At 39.8% G+C, this 25,829-nt stretch overlaps 1 protein-coding gene across 3 annotated transcripts in view; it reads right to left on the bottom strand.

Moving 5' to 3' along the window:
• The window catches only part of LOC141939716 (phospholipid-transporting ATPase IB-like), a 348,121-nt gene that overhangs the window by 255,634 nt on the left and 66,658 nt on the right, over nt 1-25,829 (bottom strand). For all 3 annotated transcript variants that reach the window (XR_012627704.1, XM_074860005.1, XM_074860006.1), the window contains 11 exons: nt 25,228-25,268; nt 23,356-23,429; nt 20,413-20,482; nt 18,901-19,028; nt 17,772-17,883; nt 16,939-17,104; nt 14,447-14,574; nt 13,118-13,195; nt 9,122-9,210; nt 8,345-8,389; nt 6,934-7,009 (listed from right to left, as the gene is read on the bottom strand). Coding sequence is in view for 2 of the 3 variants with exons in the window: in XM_074860005.1 (XP_074716106.1) it covers nt 6,934-7,009; nt 8,345-8,389; nt 9,122-9,210; nt 13,118-13,195; nt 14,447-14,574; nt 16,939-17,104; nt 17,772-17,883; nt 18,901-19,028; nt 20,413-20,482; nt 23,356-23,429; nt 25,228-25,268 (1,007 nt within the window). In the remaining variant the exon portion in view is untranslated. The remainder of the gene's footprint in view (nt 1-6,933; nt 7,010-8,344; nt 8,390-9,121; nt 9,211-13,117; nt 13,196-14,446; nt 14,575-16,938; nt 17,105-17,771; nt 17,884-18,900; nt 19,029-20,412; nt 20,483-23,355; nt 23,430-25,227; nt 25,269-25,829) is intronic.

The raw sequence follows: 25,829 nt of genomic DNA, 5'->3' as shown, positions 1-25,829 counted from the left end.
AATTGCAGAAGCCAGAATGTTCCCCCACCCCCGATAAAGCATTAGTTTTGTAGCACCACAAGCTTCATACAGGCAAAGATATCTGCCACAAGATGCTGATGATAATCAAGCAACAGGAAATACTACTTTGGTAGCTTCCACACAGCTTTCAATAGATGGACAGTAACTACACCAGAATTAAACTCATTGCAACTGCACCCTTCACGATGAACACCCAGAGCTGACAGCAGCTGATTAGCCAGTAGAAGGCAATATCAAGTGCTCTTCCACAGGAATACATCATCCAGCCAAGCAGAAATTTGGTCAATGCTCCCTACACATTCAGCATCATAAGAAAGCACAGTAAAAAACACTGTTCACAGATTGCATAGTCACCAGCCATCATAAAGTACTCAGCTGCCCACTTCAAAACCTGCCATACTAACTTCATCCACAGTTCACACAGATCTTTAAGACACTGGGGTGAAACAGCTGAAGTGAACACACGTCCCCCTTCAACTCTGCTATACCCATAACATCCACAGTTGGTAGCATCAGTATCGTATATCACAGTAGCCGGTTGCTCAGTGACCAAGTCAGACATGAACTTAGCAGTTCTACCTTTGCAGAATGCCTTAGCTAAGTTCAGAAACTAGATGATATTTTCATATACAAAAATTCTGTAAGTTCACTAAGTTTTCACTAGCATACCATATTTTATACATACTGACTTAACAGAGCCACTAAAAATTCAAGAGCATTACAAGAGCTGTTAGCACAAGGTTGAGCCAAAAACCTGTTGGCATACTAAAACCAAGATCAGATGGAAGAGATCCCTACGAGATTCTAGTAAATCAGAAACCAAGTTTTTTTAAACAGTTAATTAAAAGATGCTTCTACACAATTTATTCTGCTAGTGTAGACCAGAATGTTTCACAACAGAAAAAAGGCTACAATGTTCAAATGAAACTTTCAAGTCAAAATTACGTGCCACCAAAAATGCTCTGATGTGAGAGACTTGTATTAGAAGTATTTTTCTAAGACTATATGAAGCACTACTATCTGAAATGCGGCACACAGTTATTTTATAAAATATTTTAATCACATAGAACTATTGAGACATTAAAGACCCCTCCATTCCCCACTTACAGGAACACTTAAAATGCAGCTTCTCACAATCAGGCCAGCAGCATTCACAACTGGCTTTCAGACATCCTAATGCTTCTCTCTCTCCAGGAAAGTTATGTGACAAAAATAAAAGTAAAGTTTTTTTCCTCTCAGATGTCATTTCAGGGACAAGACCAAGAACAGGGAAAAAATGTGGAGATTTTGCTTGTTTTCTCAATATGGTGCACATAGCCTACATACTTGTACAACAAAGATATACTGGCAATAGCAATATTTTGCTAGTAGGAAGTAAATTACTATAAAAACCACAAAATGTCAGCTGACAAATGTTGTGTTAACATGTAAACAAAAAGTAAGCATATCAAGAAAGTGTAATAGAAAGAGTAAAGATTCAATACTTATATTCTTGTTTTGCTTCATGTACTTTGTCATGAATATTTGCAAAACAATTGTTTCACACAGGACCTTTATCTTTGCACACTGAAACATCTGAATTGTATGGTCACATGCCACTAAAACAACAACGGTTGTAGCTTTTGACATGCTGGAGTGCAGAGGCTGTATTCAAGAAAATGAACACATGGAATATAGTCAGGGAGTTAGTGTGTGAAATGTTAGCTCCACAGCAAATTGCTGGTCAGAAGGTTGCTGCTCCTCCATTATTTCCAGTGAAAGCAATGAAGGTTTTATCTCCATCTCAAAATGCACAGACTACCAGATTCTCATTTCAGCATCCACTGCTGCAGACCTTTGATGTCCTTCTTACACTTGTATCACCTAGCCCCTTACACACCTTCAAATTATGTGTTCTATCAGCTGGAAACAACCTGTCTCTGGTCATGTCATAGATTTTATTCCTTCTTATGTATATATTTCTGCTTTCAACAAATTACACTGCTTGGTATTTTCACAGCTCCATGTATTACATGGCAACCTTCCAGTTCCATGGCAAGAGATCACCAAGGGCCCATCTTATCACATCAGCTCCTCCACACAGCTGTCATTTGTTTCCTTTCTATTGTTTCAGCACTGACACAGTGTTTGTTGCACTGTCATGAATCAGCGTAGAGCATTCAATTTCCTACTTCAGAGCTGTGAACAGAAAACTCATTAATAGCTTCTGTAGTGATACATCCCTTGCAACATGCCAAGTGAACCCCAGCATAAGGCCGAAGTCCCACAGGTTAACTGGTTCTGCTTTATTACTTATTTTTCTCTATTAAAGCAAATGTCTGCCATTTTAGGACTGCAATTCTTACTGATGGTCTCCGAGACATTCCTTGCATGCTCATTTGTTAAGTTCATCTCTTTCTTCCCACCCCATATTTTCCTTCTCTATTTATCTGTAGCAGGAACAAAGTTTGCATATTTCAGTCTCCCGTTCATCTGTCCACAGGTAGCTCTCATTCTAAGTGCCTTCTCCCCCCATTTTTTCTCCCTGTGTGCCAACAGCTCTGGGCTAAACCTATTGCTTCTCTTTCCCTATATCTTTTCTGAACATCCATGAAACACCTGGTGTACAACCACCTACACCAACCAAACTTACTTAGCACACTGCCCCTACAAGCTGAGATCTACAGACACATTGAGACAGTCTCACTTCCAGAGCAGTGTCTAGATTACCTATGAAGCATTATCTACACTGAAAGCAAAGTTGCCCTATCTAGAAGGCACAGCATCATCCATTGTCAAGCAGGGCATAGACGACTGGTCAGGAAGCTCTATCACAAGTTTTCATCCCTTATTCAGAGGGAACAAAACACTGAGTCAAAACTCTGGTTTCTGGGGATCAAGCTGCACTCTGCAGAGCTAACGTGTCCACACATCTGTCATGCGTGTCCTTATTTGGGCCTCCTCACTCTGAAGACACAAACTGCATTATTCTAGTCAACTGTTCACAGCCTGATAAAATTACAAGGAAGTTGCATGTGAAGTTAAAGAGAATTATTCATCTCTCCTTTTACTTGTGGCAGCATCAGATCAGTGCCTTGATTCACAATATTTCCAGATAAGCAGGACTTGACAGGTTTTTGAGCAAATGGCCAATGGGATATTATGTCACAACCTAACAACTTGAGCTTACTACTTTGCATAAAGTGTGGCACCTTCTGCCAAGGACAGCTAGTAAAACACTTATCTACCTCATAACCAGGGAGAATGACGACTCACCATCTCAAGGTGTGAACTTCCTACTGGTTTGTTCATTAAAACACCTGGAGAACAGTGTGAGGATCCAGCCATGTTGGGCATATCTAGAACAGTGAAGCTGGTAAGGCTGGAGGGGATCAGGATTTTTCAGGCACAGACTCAAAGAAAACATGAACCAGCACTTGAATATCAAGAGTTAACAAGTTTATCTTGTCCAAAGCGACCGAAATATGACATATAATTAAAGATACTGCCTTGTACTTGAGCAAAAGAAAAGTACCAAAGTCCCATGCACAATAAGGGCAAAACCAGAAGAATGAAAGGTATTTCTCAGCAAGCTGTAACAATTTGTCAGTTGTTAAATGGTATGTTTTGACAGTTTTCAGGCAACAGTTACTGTCTGAACTAAAACCTCCCAGAGGTTCTTCAACACCTGTATGTATTTTCCCTTACTGTATTTTAAATTCCAGTTTTTCTTCCCAGTAGCAACATGCTTTTTTTGTTCTGCTTTTCAAAGGAATTAAGAATCAGCTGATGATAGTGGTCATTTGAACAAAGCCTGATGGGATAAAAGCCTCAGTTTCTACACACTTTATGAAAATAAGCAGACATGCTGAGATCTAAAGGAACATTTTTACTGAGGTAAAGGCTCAACATGAGCACAACAGTTACCTTTTCTGTCTGGCCAGCTGCTTAACTGCTCACCACACATACTCCCTGAATCAATTCATGCATCTGCAGCCATATCTGCAGTAATTTGTGTGCCAGAGGAGAGTTTATATGTGGATTGGAATGAGTAGAGGAAGTCTGGAGAGAATCCAATGAGGTAATAGAGAAGTCTAGGATGACATCCAAGTTTATTACTTCTTTCATTTTTGACCTCCTTCTCTGCACTTGTATCATCAGGACAAACAGGCTTGCATCTCCATGATGAGTTTATTCACAGCACATGCACAACTCGCAAGCACCAAAACAAAGACCATCTAGTATATTCAAACTTTCTTTTAATTTTTTGGAAATAACTTATCTTTTCCTATTAAAATAAGAATTTACACGGTCCTCCCTATAGCAACAAGCCAGCATCATACTCTCGGTGCTGCTGCAAAGTTCATCCAACAGAAGCTGTTAAAGAAAAAGCACAGGCAGACAAATCTAGGAGCTTTCTTCCACATTAAAATCGGAGAAGCCAAGAGAAATCTCCACATGTTTTCTAGACAAGTTAATTTTTCTTGGAACACTTCCTGTGGGACAATAATTCTTTTACTGTTATTCAAGAGTGGACTTGGCCATCAGTCAGTCCATACCCACCAGTGGCCCAGAAGTGCTATGAAATTTAGAGGCGATGCAGGATGCTAAAAATCTTCCTAGCAGATGGAAGGCAGTCTCATGAGGACAAGTACATTATTTTTTATTTTCAACCTGGAAAGAAAATTACTTGGCACTGTAACAGCTCTAAACTAACAGTTGTGTCTGGATTGAAAAGTGAAATCTTCAAGACCAGAGCAATAACCACTTATTGTGTGTTTGTGAGAAATAGCACATTGACAACTGCAGCTGCAAAAGGGCAAATGTTTGAAGTGAATTCATTGCCCAGCTGAGTACAACACCATCTGACCCCACAAAGCAGCTTGTGATAGATCACTTCAGTTTTGTCACCTCAGTTCATTAAATGACTAGAGATTACCACACATCTGTAAAGGGCATTTGCAGCTATCTACTAGCTATGAAAACAAAGACATTGAGGAGTTTTAGGTAGAAGAAGTTTATGCACCTTAACAGCTGACCTAACACAAAAAGCTAATGGGCTAGAAACATGTAGTAGTTCTTTCTCCCACTATCCTGGAATCCAGCCTTCATCTCACTGATACAGTTAGACAAGTGGATCTGAACTTCCTAAGCAAACTGTCACATAAAGTCCTTGCATTCCTGTGCCTTGTGCTAAATCACCACTTGTCAGTGGGTGGCATCCATCCCTTCAACACAGTCAGGCTCCAAAAGATATCTTTGGCCTACACAAGGTACGCCTTAAGTGTTATCACCCAGAAGTTTCCCCACTGATTGTCTGAAGGCTGAATTCACACAGCATGCTTAGCCCAACAGTCAGCTGGGCAGTGACAACAGTATTTATCTGTGCAAGCTGCCAGCCAAAAGGAAACCTGATACATAAGGATTCAGACATGTAAAGAACAAAGACTTCTGAGCTGTCTAGACTAAGTGACACCTAAGGAAGCTACCAAAATCCTTTATTTGACTGCTACAACAGCAAATATTCCTTCTATCTCCCAAAGCAGAAGCTCTACCCAGTGAGAATCTAAGAATTAGAGATATCCCAAAGTTAAGCAGCCAACTCAGGGGTAGATGAGAAACTCCACTGCACAGCCCATTTGATACATATCCCTTCTGCTAAGTCTATTAAAATGTACCAAAGCACTTTCCTGTATAGGTGCCTACAGCAACAGCCAGTGAGGAAGAGCTCAAATACACTTCATCTGTAGCCTGCACCTAAACCAGTAGCCTTCCATTCAGAATGAGTACATGGAGTCAGGAGCTGCCATAAACCATAATTGTAGCCATATATAAACAAACACAACAGAACAGGAGGCAACCCAAGTCTTGGCTGCAAGTGATGAGCAGTGGGAAGTCCTTCCAAAACAGATAACAACAAAAGCCACATGGTAAATTGGTACATTGTCCTGGCAGAGCCACCACCCTGAAGATAAGAGCACAGGAACCATCTTCAGGTTCTATCACCCTGAGGAATATGTAGTGATATACAAAGTAATTAAATATTCTGTCAGGCATTTACACCATGCTACATTTGAACTTCTCAAGTACTGTAAAGAAAAGCGTAAAGCAAAGCTCTGCTGCAAACAGTATATGCTAACTATATTTTAGATGCTCACACTAAACCAGCCCAGTTACAGACGTCATACTGCCAAAGGAGAGCAATTACCTAATTGAGTTTGTCATTTGAGTTTGCACTTGCCAATGCTCAGATCCTCTACTGCAAAACAACTTCTGCAGAATAGAATGGTCATGTTTTTCCCAAGTGACTTGAATTGTCTGATGTTCAGTTGGACACTTCATTGCTGCATGGTTTCTAAATAAGCAATGAACTGACACTAAGGATTAGGTCCCTTTAGAACACAATCAGTTAGGCTAAAATTACTAATCACTAACCCTCAGGCAATTAAACTTGCCACTAAGTCCCATTTCTTCCATTTTTTTTTTTTGTGCAATTGGAATTTCCAATATCTGCAGTGTTTAAAACAGGTCTCACACCAGAACCACCTTGCAACGCTCTAAATTATTGTTGGAAATGGTATTTTAACAGTATGGATGTCTGAACACTCTTAAGTAGTTTTTCTTTTAAAGAATTACAATGTCTACCATCATTTACTACAAAACACTATGTTCCATACACACCAGCATATACGAAGCTGTTTTATAGCTAGCTGGTACCCATACAATGTCATTGTTTTTTTTAATTCAGTAGTAAGACAAGTGGACAGAAAGGGGTTGGGAGACCTATTTTGTTTCTTTTTTCCTCTGTTCTGTGCTTGCATGACACACCCATAGAACAGACTTGATCACACAAGTGAATTTGGTTAGTGTTCAGTTCTAGAGAGACCTAGAATAGGGTGTTCAAGAGACATAATAGTCGAAGAGCAGACTTACATGGTCATTTTCTATGTTTTGCAGCAGTCTTGGGTCATCAAATTCACATGATTCACTGGTGGAAGGAGGTAGCTGGCTGCAGAGCAAGACAAACACATGGAAATGTAGCAGTGGCAACACTTCCAGTCTTACTACTTCATCTATTTTTTTTTGGAAAGCAAACAAAAACAAAGTAGGATTCCACTGTCCTTAAAAATATTGTGAAAAGATCACACAAGTAATGCACAAAGTGCTGAAAACGAGCAATAACCTTTTCAGAACACCAGCAAGAAACCAAAAATGGCTACGCTTGACAGTGTATTTGAGGAGATTCAATTGTCACCACACTTCCTGGGACAGATGTAGTAGAACTAGCTTTTAACTGTACTTCAAATACCTTGATTTCAAGGTGACTTGCTCCTAAGATAGGTCAAAACTCAATAGTCCTAAGCTCCCTCTCTAGTCAGAGTTCTGTGTCAAGTTGGTCTCTGGAGAATTTTATAGTTTGAGTAATCCAAATTAGTACCTGGAAGAAACTCTTCCACAGAACTGACTAGAAAAGAAGCCTACAAGGACATAAAAGATAGCAACAAAGCAAAGAGCAACACGCTGGAAGAAAGTGGCATCCACAGTTATCACATCTCAGCTTAAGTAGCAACACACCATCATATCATACCACCTTCCTAAAAGGTGATCATAAAAATGAGATGGACCAGCAGAGAAGCCCAGCTTGGTTCAACACAACATGGGTAACAGAATTCAATGTCTACCTGTTTCCTGGGGGGGGGCGGGGGGGAAATGCACTTCTTACCTATATTTGCTAAAGTCACACCAGCCCTCTCTGGCTCTTCCCCCCTTCCTGTTAATCTGAACATGCTACAGTGACACCTGCATAACACTTCTAGGTTTTCACTCCTTTCTATAGAAAGAGACAGACCCATCACCTCTATTCATTAAATCTCTGCATAAAGAGGAGTGGTTCTCTTGACATGAGACGCTTCCATACCAAGCTCTCTCCAGGTTTAATTGTTAAAACATAGCATTTGAGTAAAGTAGTTTCTTCTCCTTTGTCAGGTTTGAACTTAGTGACTGCAAAGAGTGACATTCAGTCTCTAGAGGTAAGGTTACTGTAAAGAATGTTACTCAGTTTGTTATTTGGTTGTCTGCAATTATAAATAAACACCGCATTAGTGTGCATCCAAGCCACCCCAGCCACTGCCTATCCCTCACCCTCCTTCACCCACCATCTCTCTGTGCATAAGAGAAGATCCATCACCACCCACCAGCTCTGCATTAGGCTTCTCCTGGAAGAGCATTTTACTCAAATACATTGCTCCCTTGGGCCTCTTCCAGTCCCAAATTGGAAAGCAGCCTTTACATAAGTTGTCCCCACCCTATTATACAGAACACAAACATCTTTGAATATGTTTACCTGAAGTCCTCTGATGAACGTTCTCTTTCCAGCTCGGGAAAGTGACTGATGGGTAGAAAAAGGAAAAAAGAGAACATTTATTCTACTTTGCAAACCAAACAAGTAGAAGGCGAAGATCCATGAGTCATCACACATACAAATATATGCTGGAAACATGGGTTCAGCTGTTCATACATTTGAACCAAGTTTTCTGCCTTTGGAGGTATCTAATCTAGCTACTATGAAATTCAAAGGTTAACTTGCACAAAGATCTTAAGACTACCCATTTAAAACTAAGCTAAGACAAATATTTAGTATTCGAGCCTCAAAAGGCCAAATGCTGTGAAATACTGGCATGACTCAAAGGGATCCTTTTGACAGAAACAGAACAAAACCAGCGAGTACTCCTCTGGTGCAAGAATATTTAATTCCACAACTACAGCTGCATGGTTGTAATGAAATCCTGGTTCATCTGAAGTCACAGAAACATAACTAACAATTGCTACCCTTAGGCCACATTCTTCCCTCTAGAAAGGCCAAAGGTTATTCAGCACTTCTTGAATCATAATCAGGTAAGTCAGGAAGCAAGCTTTCTTTACTTCATGTAAAGTACTCTCCAGGTTTGTTTTTCCTAATTTGCATTGCAGGACATGAAAATGAAAGCTATTAACTGAGACCCCAAAATGTACTAAAATACAAGTTGAACAACAGAATGTTCTAATTCTGTTCTGATATAGAAGCATGTACCATTAATAAGCACATATTAAGCTCCAGAGTTTCTAAAAAAATTATACCTACCCATACGTCACTCCAGCAATACTACATTTCTTAAAGTTCATGATATTGCATGTTAGAGTACCTGTTTTATCAGAAAACAGGTATTTTACCTGAAAGGAAAAAAAGAAAATCTAATTTTCAATTTGCAAAGTAAAGAACTCAAAGTGGAAAATAGATTAAGTATCAGGAAAATTCTGGGAGACATATGGCTCAAATGTCACAGTATTGGCCAATACAGGATTACAGCTTAGTTTGTCTTACCAAAACTACAGCAAAATAATCAGGCAAGTTATTTAATAACATTATTTCTTTTTCTCTAAATGCTGAAAGGCTCAAATAGTAGGTATCAATTGCCAAGGCTCCAGTGTGATCAGTATGGAAGTACTTGCTTGTGCTAACTGGACATTCCCCATATCTTTCAACTGTACTAATGTCAAACAGCAAGACTTGAAATTAAAACAAGAACTCATAAGACTGTTGAAGAATCATTAGAATTTAACACACTGAAGAAATTCTAATCACAAGGAATTTTGGTTTTTGGGTTCACACACACACAAATATTACTGCACCAGGAATATCCTATAGTAAGTCCAAACGGTATTCTGCAGGCAAATAAAACCTTTTTCTGGTATCCAGTCATGAGCAGTCCTCAAGTACAAAATACATCCACAGTGAGCACTACCCAAGCTAATAATCCCATAATGGAAACCACTGACTTTCAGCTAGAACTTGGAGATGACTCCAACACAGCAACACAACTTCTTGGAGCATTAGCAGACTCAACTGTAGGCCTTCAGTAGGCCACAACAGAGCAAAATTAATTGCAAGCTAAATTCCATACTGTTTTACCTCTGTACCAGGTAAGAATTTAAACCAGCAACAGGTAGGAAGGGCTAGTCCCAACGTAAGAGTTAGCCAATTTAAAAAACGAGAATATTTTGCCTAGAGTTGCAAAAAGCTTTTCCTCAATATTTGCATTGAGGTCAAGACAGTGCACTACACTCCTAGTTAAGCAATGCTTCAGCTGTGCACTACACTGCTTCTGAATACAGCATAGGAAATGCAGCCTTGTGCAAGTCAAAAGTCAAAGTGGATACCCAAACACCTGACGAACTTCAAGTCGTTAATAATTCTAGCATATAACAAAATTTTAAAGTGCACCTGTGAACAATTCAATTAATGGATCCAAAAATTCAGTCCAGTTACATGGAATCACTAGTAAGCCATTTCTGAAAACAACATATAGGCCAACAATAGACATTATGCCACATAATATAGTCTACTTTGGACAAAAACACTACCATAATTTGAAAGTTGATAACTTCAGATCACAGCAATCTACATGCAAACCAATTTTTAACAACCCTAAAGAAAAAGCCAATAGGATTAAGCAGGCAGAATACCGACTACCACTCTGCTGAACAGCACACATTCATTATGTATTTTACATATATAAACATTGTGTCCAACACTAAATTCACACAGATTATGAAGTTCATGTGGTTCAGTTACATAGCCATGACTTTGATGGGCAAGGAAAAAAAGCTAGGATTTCTCAGTGGTACTACAAAATTCTAATGGCAAAGTTGTGTTTTCCAGTAAGCTTGTTTTGGGAAGCCCTCCCATTTTGAAAACATCTCATTTGAAGAATTTATAAAAAAATCTCTTACAGCAACTGCAAGTTAATATACAATTGTCTTTATCTGAAAGGAACAGAATCATCTAGGTTGGAAAGGACCTTGAAGATCATCCAGTCCAACCATTAACCTAACACTGACAGTTCCCAACTACACCATATCCCTCAGCGCTATGTCAACCCAACTCTTAAACACCTCCAGGGATGGGGACTCCACCACCTCCCTGGGCAGCCCATTCCAACACCTAACAACCCGTTCTGTAAAGAAATGCTTCCTAATATCTAGTCTAAACCTTCCCTGGCGCAACTTGAGGCCATTCCCTCTTGTCCTATCACTTGTTACTTGGTTAAAGAGGCTCATCCCCAGCTCTCTGCAACCTCCTTTCAGGTAGTTGTAGAGGGCAATGAGGTCTCCCCTCAGCCTCCTCTTCTCCAGACTAAACAACCCCAGTTCCCTCAGCCGCTCCTCGTACGACATGTGCTCCAGACCCTGCACCAGCTTCGTTGCCCTTCTCTGGACACGCTCGAGTAATTCCATGTCCTTTTTGTAGTGAGGGGCCCAAAACTGAACACAGTAATCGAGGTGCGGCCTCACCAGTGCCGAGTACAGGGGTAAGATCACTTCCCTGTCCCTGCTGGCCACGCTATTTCTGATACAAGCCAGGATGCCATTGGCCTTCTTGGCCACCTGGGCACACTGCTGGCTCATGTTCAGCCGGCTGTCAGTCAACACCCCCAGGTCCCTCTCTGACTGGCAGCTCTCCAGCCACTCCTCCCCAAGCCTGTAGCGCTGCTGGGGGTTGTTGTGGCCCAAGTGCAGCACCCGGCATTTGGCCTTATTCAAATTCCTACAGTTGGCCTTAGCCCATCGCTCCAGCCTGTCCAGGTCTCTCTGCAGAGCCTCCCTACACTCAAGCAGATCAACACTCCCACCCAGCTTGGTGTCATCTACAAACTTACTGAAGGTGCACTCGATCCCCTTGTCTAGATCATCAATAAACATGTTAAACAGGAGTGGCCCTAAAACCGAGCCCTAGGGGACACCACTTGTGACTGGCCGCCAACCGGATTTAACTCCATTCAACACAACTCTTTGGGCCCGGCCATCCCGCCAGTTTTTTTACCCAGCAAAGCATGCTATCATCCAAGCCTCAAGCAGCCAGTTTCACCAGGAGAATGCTGTGGGAAATGGTGTCAAAGGCCTTACTATAAAGTCAAGGTAAACTACATCCACAGCCTTTCTGTCATCTAATAAGCAGATCGCCCTGTCATAGAAGGACATCAGGTTTGTCAAGCAAGACCTGCCTTTCATAAACCCATGCTGACTGGGCCTGATCACCTGGTTGTCCCACATGTGTTGTGTGATGGTACTTAGGATGAGCTGCTCCATCAGCTTCCCGGGCACCGAAATCAAGCTGACAGGCCTGTAATTTCCTGGATCATCCTTCCGACCCTTCTTATAGATGGGCATCACATTGGCCAATTTCCAATCTGTTGGGACCTCCCCAGTCAGCCAGGACTGCTGGTAAGTGATGGGAAGTGGCTTGGTGAGCACCCCAGCCAGCTCCTTCAGCACCCTTGGATGTATCCCGTCTGGTCCCATAGACTTGGGTGTGTCTTGTTTAGGTCACTGACTGTCTCCTCCTGGATTGCAGGGGGGTCGTTCTCCCAGTCTCTGTCTTCTGGCTGAGGAGGCTGGATTCCCTCAATACAACTAGTCTTGTTATTAAAGACTGAGGCAAAGAAGGCATTAAGCACCTCAGTCTTCTCCTCATCACTTGTTACCATATTTCCTCCTGCATCTAGCAGGGGATGGAGACTCTCCCTGGTCTTTCTTTTGCTATTGACATACTTATAGAAACATTTCTTGTCGTCCTTGATTGCTGAAGCCAGATTAATTTCCAGCTGGGCTTTAGACCTCCTGATTTCCACCCTGCAACATGGAAATGCTTAAAGGAACACAATCTAAATTAGGACTAGAACTATTTTTTTTGACTTGCGTTTCCTGTGAGGTGGGCAGAAACATGAGCTAAGAACACAGACTGAGGCTGTTGGCCTGCTCTTCAGCCAAGCTTATACTTGTACATTCTGTTTCAGTACAGGCGGTCAAAACCACATAGCATCCCTCCAACACCCTTGAGTAAAAAAGTCAGGATACATAGGAAGTACAGATTCAATTCCCATGCTTAAAACCGCCTCTATGACTTCAAATTTAATTCTGTGATTTCTCATTATTTTACTTGTAAGACTTGGACTAATGAAAGTAAAGATGTCCCATTAACCTGAACCAAAGAGCAACAGAATAAAGCAGATTTGTACGGCATGGTCTCATTCCCTCTGTCTTCCCAGAATCTCTCACAAATATGAAAGTGTTGTCTTACCTGCCCAAGTTCCTCATTCAGGTTTGAGGTTCTGGCCATTGCAGGTGTATCTGTTTCAGGATAATACATATCTGTGTCCTGAAATGAGTGAAAAAGTTAGACCTATGCTATACAAAGTGGAACACTGAAGTCTCCAGTCTTCTAGTCAGCTCCAACTTGGGCTTTATTGAGTTAACTCCATTGGTAGAGGTTCTGAACACCCGAGACAACAGCATCCTAGGCTGAATAGGGGTACCTCCTTTCCCAAGTACACCTCCACAGTATATGTACATGAGAGAAGCCAAATTCAGCTACAGGTAGTTATCATTTTCTTCACTCTATTTCTACTTTAAGGATTTAGTACAGAAGGAAGAAGTTCCAATAAGATATGAGACACAACTTGAAACTCCCCAAAACTCCCTCCTCTGAGCAGATGTGACAAGCTAATCATAGGTCTTCAGTTACAACAATGCAATTTACTCTAGCCACATATCCATGACTGAAGAGACAAATCAAGCAACCCTGTGAAATCAACTCTTATTACTTCACTTAAGTGGGAGGGTAAACAAAACAGCTGCCACATGAACCAAAGCAATTTCTCAGATAAGCTAGGTAAGCATCTCCAGTACATAAGCAGCTCAGAGAACAGGCACATTAGACATTAAGTTATTTGTATTTTACAGGAACCACTACAAGTTTACTGAAAGTCCAGGGATAAATGCCTAAGACAAGGTATTCCTCTTGGTCTTGTTCAGCTTAAGAGACATCACTACAGCACTTTTGGTCCACAACTGGAGAAATATACCTTGAAGTCAAAGCTTGTCTGAACAGAGGGGCCAGTGTTTTGTTGTATGAGGCACCACCAACTCACCTTCTTACAGAAATTTTAGGATTCATACCAGAAATGACCTTAGGCCAACCTCGGGATTTAAAAAAAAAAAACACACATACAAAAAACCTCCACGCCCCCAAGCAAGTCTAGTCTTTCCCTCTGCTGTGGCTAAGAGAAGCTATACAGTACTGCAGAGTTTTCAGAAGCTATTTACTGAACATGAGTCAGCTGAGAAACCTCCTTTCACCAAAAACTGAGCCTTCCTTCTCATCCCACAACCCTAAAATATACAAGAGCGATCATTTGCACAGGGGATCTTCCTACAACTAAATCTTATTTTCCTGTGGAACACAAAACTAACACAGAATAAATTCTCTGAACTTCTCCCTGCATTTCCCAGAAATTTCATCAGAAAAATCATCAGAAAAATCTGGTAGATTTCAGGGTAGGTTTGTTGGGTGTTTTTTTTAATGTCACTTTCCAAAACTGTTGTTAACACATTTATTCTTGTTACTTACCCAATTTATAAAAAGAGCCTGAGTAAACTTGACAACTTCCAATGTCACCAGAAGACTGATTGGAATAAGGTTGTTGTACAAGATTATAAATGTCAGCAGATTGTATCCAAAGTTGACAGACAGCATTTCTGTGGACCAAAAAACACAAGACATAAGCAGACAGAAGGCAAAAGACTGAGTTGTACAGTATAGGGGCAATCATCTTTCTGCAGTTGGCCTAATCATTTAGTAATGCTAAAATAATCAGAGTGTGTTGAGGCCCAGTATAAGGGCCTTTTTAATATTGATTTCAATAAGACATATATAAAACACCCACAGAACACATGCCTGTATACACAGCACATTATGCCAGGTGAAGAAGGGCAAGATTGGTGAGGCTATATATTAAGAGAACAGAACACTTTCTGAACAACTTTTGCTAAACAGATGGTGAGAAGTATGATATTTCACATTATAGCCCAAATTTAGAGATTTGTATGATTTGTCAAATGCCCCAATTAAGAGACACCAATATCAATAGCAACATAACTTTACCTTTCAGAAAGAGCCTACTTGTCTCAGTGTAGTCAGAAAACAAAAAATAAAGACTAAAATTTGTTCTAAAATCTGCCAGCATTGGCAGAATTGAGAAGTTACTCACACTAACAAAAACTAAGAGAACAAGCTGACTGTTAAACAGACACCTAGTAATGAACTAAGGCATCTTGCTTAAGCAGAAGAGTGGTTATTAATGGTGACAACATTGGGCAAGCTGCCCAAATCTATCTGCCAGCAAAACTGCTCCTAAAGGGAAGGGGAAGCATTTATAGACAGCAGGCATGAACTGACAAGGCTCAGTAGAGACACAGGATGAAGGCTCCTGTTCACTGTGCTGCCCACAGCCTCTTTACATTCAAAGTCTCCACATTTGTGTGTCCTTCACTTTCTTTGAAGCTTAGGGAGGCACTTCAGTCAGCATGCAGAGCACCCAGCACAATGGCATCACAGCCCACAACTGAGGGGTTTCCAGCATTACAAATAAGTTAGTAATAAGGCAGGGGATCAAACTAGGAGGAGATAGAAGAGACAGAACTGCTGAAGCCTAATGAAGATCTGAGCAAGACTTGGGAGCTTGGACCCAGGCACCTTCAAGTGTGAGCACGCAGGAATTCCATATCTGATCAGTTTACAGAAAGTAGAAGCACACTTCATAATAGAAGAATTTTTTCCAATAAAATCTTTATAGAAATTAGACATTTACCAAAAATTTAACATCTACTTGCCTAGCCTGAAAAAGTGTCTTTCCCATGTGTGGTGTTTAGACGTGATAGAAAGTGCGTGTTCCATTTACAAAGAGGCATCTCTACAGACTACTATGTCATCCTAGTTTATTACAGGTTGCACCTGTTTTATATTAGGACAATTTCAAGAGTTTGTTCCATTCATCTTTTCCCATATTAACAACATCATTGGAAGGCACAAATTTAAACTTGCTCATTAAAAACCAAGGGGGAGGGAAGAAACTTTGAAAGTTGCTGATACTGCCACTAGAAGACATTACAACTACAAAAAAACAGAGTCAAATATGAGGTACTTCCATGCTCTTCCTATACAATTTTTCCATTAGTATCACAATTGCAGTTCTTAAACTGCAGAAGACACCTTTTCCCATCTGTTTTGCAACCTACCACCAGAAAGACCATTTGCAGTTTGTGAGAATCATTTTCAGATCTGCATCCCAAGATGTTTGTAACCACACATTTTATAGTTAGCTACTATAACCCCCTCAGGTCAGAACTCTACTGGAGACCAATTTATTTCATCCTTAAGTGTTTGCATAAGGCCCATCTGATAACTGAACTAACAAATTCAAGGAGTATGAATGAAATCGAATAAAACCCTTCAATAAGCACTCTAAGAGATCAATTCTCATTACAACATAATAGAAATCAGAAACCAAAAAGACTGAAACATTACCCATTAAACACAAAATCATAATATTTAGTGTTTAACAGTTTTCTCCACAAGAGCAGATCAGCATTTCTGACTGAAAAAACAGCTACAGAAACCCTTTGCTTCTGTACATGAAGTTGGAGTCAGTATCAAACTGACACCTACTATCCTACAGTCAGATACAGTCAAATATGACACGTAAGGCAGCAGTACATGACCTGCTCTGAAAACAAATTCATGCATGGCATCTCCACAGAGCTATAACTTAAACATCGAATATCCAAGAAAAACTCTTGCCTCATCTTCTGTTTCTGCCCTTCTCCCTGGGTAGTAGTTCAATGGTATTTACCTAACATTTAGAAGGTTTTATTAACAGAAGCCTCACTGGCAAGTTCAACTTCATTCCCCAAAAAAATACTGGCCCATCAAAAAGTTAGTGACAGGCTTTGTTCATTGTGCTTCTTTTTTTGTTTCTTATTTTATGCATTCATTTAGCCAAGCTAAGAGCCTGGCCAGCCCTACAGTCTGATACATCCCTAGCATGCTGCCTGCATACTCACTGTTGGAGCCAAGGTACCAGACGACTTCGCCATGTGATCTGTTCCATAATAAGGCACCTACAGAACTCACAAGGGCCATCACCAGAAGAATACAGAACAAAACCAGGATCTGCACATTGGTCACTTTTTCCACATTTGATCTCTTCAGAGGTGCTTTGGTTGAATTCTGAACAGTAGCAGAAAAAAAAAGTCTGGTAATGACTTATACAAGAGGAAATTGCAGAGACAACTCAGTCTTTATTTTTAGAGTCCATTATAGAATTTGCTAATTCAAGTCTATTTAGCTCAGTATGGTAAGCAAAGCTCAACAAGGTAGTAATAGGAGACAATACTCCTAATGACTCCAAAACTGACAGGAGGTCAGAGGATTCCGTTCTAAAGACCTAGTACACTTGTCTCCAGGCTGCCCATCCCACTGATGGTCAGAGATGAGCAACACATCCACATTGCTTGTCTCTCCAGGCACTCCCCACCGTTAAGACAATAAAGAGACTATAGTCTTAACCTAATTATCTCCAAGTGCTAAGACTGTAGGTGGTCATTACTATGTCCTCAGCTGCTAAACCTCAGTTTTACATGTTGTTCAGCTACAAGATAAAGATAGAATACAGTTACATATTGAAGTATTTTGAGACAGATACCTCAATAAGAGGTTGCATGTGCGCATATGTAATCACAAGTACAACAGTATCCTTGTATTCCTCAAAGACTCGCGTCTTTAACAGCTATGGCGAGTCAAACCATTTCATAAGCAAGTCCAAAAGACAAGTAGAATACAGGTAAGATAACCAGCTTCTATTAGAACATGGTATAGATTGCCTTAAAAACTTTACCTGCATGAGTTTTGTATCATGTCCTGTATACACAACAATACCCAAGACCCACTGGGTGTTTCTCAGTTGTGCACCTCTTAACAAGATCTGGTCTGGACCAACAGGAACTGGGCTGCAATGCAAGAAGTACATATATCTTTCAATTCTTGATAACACTTAAGGAAAGTAATTCTCATTTCAGCCTTACTTCCCCTTCAAAAAAAACCCAAACCACATAGAGGAAAGTAATATAATGAACTTACATGGTCCATACAACTCAAGAAAACACCAAAACCTGTGTAAGTCTAACCCCTGCTAAAGCACAGTAGGGCAAAGGTGATACAAGGGAGCTGTTCTAGTTACCCAAAAATTAGTAACTTACATGGCAGCCATAAGCCTACTCTGCACTCTACCTTGCCTAACATGTTCTCTCTTGCATTGAGAGCGGACAAGCGGCACACTTGCAAAGAGACCATCCATTCCAAGCACACTACAACCTCACATATGCCATTAGACAAGAGTTTTAGGAAAATTGTATTACCCATGTGATTTTCAAGTGGGATGCAAGTGATCTTTTATTCTTGCATCTGTCACTATTCAGCTGAGTTGCCCAAGGAATACACTTTTTGTGCAGGAAAATAGGTACATCCAGATAAAACCTGTATGTTCCCACTGACCTTTCAAGTTCTATGAATTCAAGTATTAAAATTAAGTTCTTCTAAGAGTTGCAACAGATCAAAGTCACACTGATAGACTCCAGATTCTGGAATCATTTTTCTCTATATATCTAAACTTGGTGCAGCCTTTGGCTCTAGTTGAAAGGTTTCCCCATTTCCTCTGTTATCTCATTAATAAGGCCATAAAACCCCCAACCATTTCCCCCACTCTTCCTTCTCTGTAGATGTTGCTTTTGATAAAAAAACCCACTACGATTCCAAAGAAACCAGCTCTCCCATAACAAGGAGAAGATCCAACAGGAAGACAGAACTATGTGTTCTTGTACTGGCAGATGGTCTGACTAACATCTGTCAATTATTATCCTCCTCTTCCCCAGTAAAAACATGTACGTGCTCAGTGTTGCAGACCAAAAGCACACAGGAACCTTTTTTCCTAACTAAATTAATTTATAGCTTTGTCATCAAGCCAATACCTTTGACCATCTAAGCGCAAGTTTCCAGTGAAGTCGTAAAGATGACGGTTGGGTCCTTCACATTCTATCCTTCCAGATACTTTCATCAGTTCTTCTCTTGACTGGAGACTAGCAGTTTGAGACAATCCCTGCAGAGATAAAAAGGAGGTTCTTGTCAAAAGTTGTTATCAGAATGCAACCTAAGACAATGGTGCTTCCTTCCAACATAAGACACAAAATATAATCAAATGTGTGGAGATGTTCTGTCAGGTTTGTTGGTGGTTTGTTTTTGTTTGATTTTTTTTTTTAATGGGTATTCAAATAACTCTCTCCTGCAAGGAAGATTCACTACAGACACAAAATCCTGCTTATATGTTTAAATTACTCTACACAAGATAGTTATATTACCTACATAATCTCTCTGTAACCAAGAGGAATGTCAGTCCCATCCACAAAGCTCCAAGTTGCATATGTGCAGGAGGAAGTAAGATATAAGTATCATCAACAGGCTTGGATTTTCTCTCAAAGTATAGCTCCACTGATATGTTACTGCTGATACATACAGCTGCTCCTAAGCGCAGTCTCTCTTGGATCACTACATCCATTATACTCTGATCCTCAAGATCAGAATGTAATTAACTCAAGGTTAATTATCAACATATTGGTATTCCATCTCAGAGTGCACACACAACAGTCCATTGCTTTTCATCTGTCTATGAACACCTCCACTTGGTTAAGAGTGATCCATTTAGTGTTTCTTTTGCCATACTTTGACTGCAGCACTGCAAGCCAGAACAAGGCCTTAAAAGGCCCCACAACCTTATTTTTGTATTTCAAGTATGTGTCCTGAGGTAAATAAAACCTGACAGGAACTCAAGATCTGATCTAGTGGGCTGATCCGGAACAGTAAATGACATTTCTGCGAAGGTAGTATACAAGCAGCAAACGTACAGCTTTTTAAAAGAACAAAGTAGTCTGCATTACAAAATGCTCATCTAAATTACTTTTTTTATAGTGATAGGCAACAAAGATTCTGCACTATTTCTAAACACCATGATCAGCAGTATTTCTCCAACAAAACTAGAAAGATACCAAAAAATTCCCCTACATACCACAAAGAAAAAACAAGTAACACACAAAAGGTCATTTTGAGCAATCCAGAGGCAGAAGCAGACAGATTAGCACTTGGGAAGCAGAAGCTGCAGCTCTCATCACAAGCACAGCTGAATTTTTTTTACTTTAATACAGCACTTCAATTCCACTTACTGGACCTTCAGCAAGACACAGCCAAGGTCTGCTTGATTTGCCTTTGTGGGCTTACAATACTTCCTCCAGATTACCTCCTTACACTTGCACATGAAGCATTATTGCTTGGGCGTGTGTCTATTGAAAAAGAGGCTTACAGCTACATGGAAAGAGATACGCTTTTTTTTTTTTAAAAAAAAGTACTTTTGCTGTCATGCAAGCTAGACTCTGCTTTGTAGCTAATGTTTGAAACCTAAATGGAAAAAAAAAGTTGAAATGCAGTTTTACCTGTCGTATTTTAAGATTCGTCTCCCCATCAAGATTAGCTGTTTCAATATAGCACATGGCTTGTGGTTCACTGTAAGAGCATAAGATTCTCAGTATTATAACTCAATACTTTCTGTATACTACTTTCGCACTAAAATGGTCCACAACATACTTCAGTACACTGCAGAATACAAAAATCCATGTTGATGGTACATGACCATGAAAGGGCCAGCTAAAGAGACACATTTTACAGAGATGTCTTTGGATATGAACACTCTCATACAACAAACTACAGAGGAAGACAAGTCTAAAACAGAAGGTTAATAAGAATTTAACAAGTCATGATAAATTTAAATGCCTTAAGTGGACTATTTTACACTGCAATCCATAAAATTGCTTCAGATTGCAAGAGCTACAGATAAAATAGTAAGTATTGAACAGTGCAAATAATGGATGTGTTTTGATGAAGAGTGTAGTGCTCTCTGCTATTGAGTTCTGTTTGCAGACACAAAAGGTCATGGCCACAAGATCACTCTAAAGTTGAGGGACTTTTGAAGTTACATCTGAAGTCACTAATAGTCAGCTTTTTTTTTTTTTTGAGAATAAAAAAAGATACAGCAAGATTGAAACCGAGGGCTATAATCTGCATCTTTCCAGAGATGCTTCTGCCCTTATGAACTGGGGCAGAAGAGGAATAAATGTTTTTCACAGAACTGAATTTTCCATTAGTCAAGTTCTTATCTACATCTAAGATGGAGGAGCTCTGCATACACCGTACCTGTGATAAGGAAGGGTGCTTCTATCACAAATCTTTTCCTGACATGCCCCTTAAGATTTAAAACCTCTGTATGGCACCACCAAAACTGTTTTTCCCCAACTGTCTTCTCAGGCTAGTAAGGAGTATCAGTTTCCCAGATAGAGTCAAACAAACACTTCTTTACCATATCACTTCTCATATTCCTGAGATGTTGCTATTTCTTTTCCAAAGTAACCAATTGCTTTAACAGCAAATGTACTTTATCAGCAGAAGACTCAAAGGTCCTTAGGACAAAAATTGTTAACAAAGACAGGTACATTTATAACACAGTAAGAAGCTAGGTTTTTCTCTCCAGATAATTTTTCTTTAAAAAGTTTCAGAATCTGTTCTTTGGATCCTCCTATATGGGTAATCTGAATCCAAGAAAGACACAGATTAAGTCCAGCTTGATTCCAATTTTACTACTGTCACAAAAACCTTATCTATTACAACTTAAGTAGTTAACTCCGGAAGGAGACCTCTTGCAAAACAAGTCCTCCCACTTTCACAGAAGCATGGAAGTGTTTCCATACAAAGTTGTGTTTGGATTCAAATATTTTTGCCATCATGTAAGCCTGATGACACCCTTCTATGAGGGGAAAAAAAAAAAAAAGAGTCAAGATAAAAACTGCTGTTTAGTTCACCTCTGAGTCAGGTCAGACAGAAATTTAACACATACAAGCATAAGACCCCCACCCCTTCAAAGCATGCAAAGCCTTCTGGTGAACTGAGGACACTTAGTATTGTCATTTAAAGACTCATGGGAATAATACCAATTGCAAAGCAACACTGCTATAGAAATTGCTATTTACTTCAAGCAAAGCTTCTCCCAAATCACATACTTTGGGCTACATTCTCCAGTTATTATGTAATTATCAATGACAGCAGGTTAGTAGGATAATGTAGACAAAAACTGACCCATGCAAGTTCAGAAATAAATCAGAAAGTTTTTTAGTATAATACATTAGGGAAGTTCTCAAGTAGAACAAATGTTCCTCAATGCTGAAACAGCAAGTTATTGATGTCAAAGCATAGCGTAACTGCATATTAAGGTTGGCAACTGCCTATTTAAAATTTGAGATTTGTTTTAAAAAAATACTATATTGTAATGCCATGGAATGAAGATACTTATATCCTCGATCATGTGACAGTTCAGGAAGACTGTTTCCCCAGCTAGCTTTCAAAAAAATGAAAGCTCACAGAAATAGCACAGACAAGAAGGTTGGAGTGGAAAATGCAACAGCTTAAAACACAACTTCCCTTAGAAATTAGGTCATCTAAGAGAACTATAACCTGGAGACCAGAGCAACACACAGTCACTGTTAAAAAGCATGAGGACAGAAGGAAATGATGGAGAAGAGCAAGGTGCCCTAAGGTTTGGCTATTAGAAAAAAGCATGTTCACAAACAGGAACTGTGCTGTTGTCTCTTGTTTAAGTCTCATGTAAGCAGACAATGGTCTTGATTTGGCCTCAAGCTGTTCAACACAGTATAGAATCCAGATTAGCAGACAATTACCACGCAAATGCTTTTAGCAGCTAACAGCAAATCTTTGTTTGACAGTATATGAGTATAAAGTTGTCCCGTATTTCACAAATTAAAAGGAGCAGGACTCAACAAATTACTGTTGCTACCATGCTAGGGATGGGCCATACATGTGATTTATCAAAGCTAAGGAGTAAACAATTTAAGTCCAAAGCTATTTTGCAGGCTAGTTATTAGGTATCAGCTGGGCTAGCCTTTTAGTATTAGTGTTTGCAAGACAAATCTTTCCCAAGGGGCAGGACAAAAAAAAAATGCTGAAATTCAGTAGAATTCATCAAAAGAAAACTTAAGCTTCCTTAATTAAGTAGGGGGAACCTCAGAAGGCCATAGAGCAACTGACTCCATGAAGCTCACGCAACAGATCTTCAGCCTTCCAAACTCAGTGACAGACTTTGTGCATTACAGGTACACAATACTATGAAGTCTTAAAGAAGCGTTCTTTCTTAAGAATGGAACAGGACTCATTGCCTAGTAAAGCCCTCCTTCGACATTGCTGAAATTTGATTTTAGATGTGGAGAAGAGTTAGGGCCATCTGATGTCTGTTTTTATAAGTAGTAAATACAGAGTTTCAAGTCCTCTGCACCTCAGTTCATCAGACACATTTCCACACCCATTCAGGATACCTGGAAGATACAATGATCATGTCTGCTGGAAGATGTTGCCCATTGGTGACCTTCACAATATCGCCTACCGCTACCTGTTGAGTCAGGAGCAGGAATACAGTAGCATGGAAAAGAAAAACAAAGAGTTCGCTTGTCTGGAATGTTAGTTTGTTATTTTCTTTCACCCATTCAAAAGAACAGCATCATGCACAGAACAGCTAGAGACAGTGCTTCTCAAAGTCAGAGTACTTTTCACTGCAAGCTTGGAAGTATCAAAGCCTTCCCTCTTCTGAATGACAAGTAAACAATTCTCTATAGAAAAAATATACTCAACTGCAAAGTGCGAACTTCTGTAACTTGCATGTACTAAACATTACTTGTTTCTATAATCCTGCCATTATCTAGATTTGAGGTTTTCTCCTTTAGTCTTATTTAACCTACAGAAATATTTTTTCCTAGTACAAAAGTAATCTTTAAACTTCACCTTCCTCAAGAATCAAGAGTTTCTCCTATTTCTTCTCCATATTACTTGCCTACCCAGTCATCACTATCAATTTTCCCTTAGCCCTCTTTAGACGCACTGCTTGTACTAGTCACTAGCAAGGAGTTTTTTCTCTACAAATAGATAGTATCAACCAGTTCTTCCCTGACTTGTAGTCACTTGAGATGTGCTAAGTCCTGATTTCTGGGATACTGAAGACCTAAGAGTTTCTGGCACCTTTAACAGGAGTCACATCCACATGGGACTTTCATTCTAAGAAGGACCAAGTAGCACTCCCAAAGCAGTAAGTCAGGCTTGCCTGATGAGTATCAGGCTGCTTAAGCCCATTTCAGACTCTCAGCAGCGCATTGGTGTTAAAATATTTAACACGTTAATTTATAAAAATTGAAACAGATGGCATGTTTGAACAGGCAGATTCACTAGTCTTACTCTGATCCCACCGAAAACAAATTTCTTACTAATTTCAGCACAAAGAAGATCAGAAGTCTGCCTTAAAGTAAACAAGGTGGGTAATACAGAACTGTTATTCCCCAACAATAACTGCAAGCCTGGACAAAATGCAGATGCAGACACAGACCAATTCAAAAAAAGTGCTTAATGGTATAAGAAAACCAGATTCCAGACTCATTTTTAAAGATCTTTCAATTCAGTGTCATCACTACAAATAGGACACAGAACAGCATCAACTAGCATAAGCATTAGTAATCAGAATCCCTGGCAATCTTTAGTTTCCACTATAGCCTAACATTTCAGCAGGATTGCTTTTAGGTCTCCTGAGATAGGTCTCACTTCCCAGAGGTTTTAAAAGGGTGTACTTTTTCCCCCATTATTAGATAAGAGGGATAATTTTGTCCTTAAAAAGGTATTAAGAACCACAATTAGATAAATATGTCCCATGGGATTTCAGCAAGTTCTAGAAAAAGCTCAACAGGCCCTGGCACTGGGCTTCACAGAACATGGGTCCCCAAGTGCCTGAGGTAGCAACAGGGTTTGTGTTCCTTACTTGAGCAAACAGCTTATTACTTAGGCTCAAAACCTGAGAACTTTTTAGGACAGAAAGCAAAATAAGTCTCTTAAGACTTCCAGAGCAGGTACAGCATTGCAGTGAAAGTTACTCTTCCAGATTTCGACTAAAAACAAAATACTGTTTACAGCCTGAAGCATATTAGACTACCCAAGCAGAAACACTTATAATAGCTCATTAGCATTTGACTGAAATAGTACTAGATAGATACTCAAGGTGCCTTGCTCAGGGCAATAGGATATCTCCTACCCCAAGTCACAGGGTTTTCTCACATAGTGTACATTAATTCTAGGCCTCCAAATTTATTCTGGCAAGAGTACTTCTTGAACATCTTATTCCACTCCCTCCCATCCCCAATTTTATTTACCTCTTTCCACATAATGTTCTGCCACATCCCATTTCTTAGTACTGGAAAGAAAGTTTAAAGTTACATTAGAATAAATATCCAAGATTTTGACAAATTTCATAATAACTGCATCAGCCGAAGCAAGCATTGACCAGAATAGGAACACAGATCAGAAAAGTATTTTTCAGAAGTTGGCACCACACTTTTGTCCACAGCTGTAGGCATGTGCATCTAATAAAGAGGAAGAATCTTCCCTTAATACTTATGTCTTTTTTATCACCTGCTAGACAACAGTTGGTGGCTTCATATCTTTTTGGCATCATTTCACACTAACCTGCAGATGGGCAGTGGTATTACTTGTTTGAAAAATGACATTCCTTAAAACAAAGGGCATTATTTCCCACTGTGAATTAATATCAGGAAGCATCTTTATGTACAATTTAACCACAGAGTTATCACTTCTCACATTTTTCCTTGCATTTTATTCATTTTATTTTGACTTTGACACATCCAACTTCACTATGATATCAATTGCCCTTTAAGGCTCAGGCTTAATTGTCAAGCAGGTCCAAAGTCCTACTGAAAAGAAGGATATGCTTTGGCAGAAGGAGAATCCTAGATGC

Source organism: Strix uralensis, chromosome 2, assembly GCF_047716275.1.
Source record: "Strix uralensis isolate ZFMK-TIS-50842 chromosome 2, bStrUra1, whole genome shotgun sequence".
NCBI lineage: Eukaryota > Metazoa > Chordata > Aves > Strigiformes > Strigidae > Strix > Strix uralensis.
The sequence above is the reverse complement of the archived record's forward strand: the minus strand, read 5'-3'. Positions and strand labels throughout refer to the sequence as shown.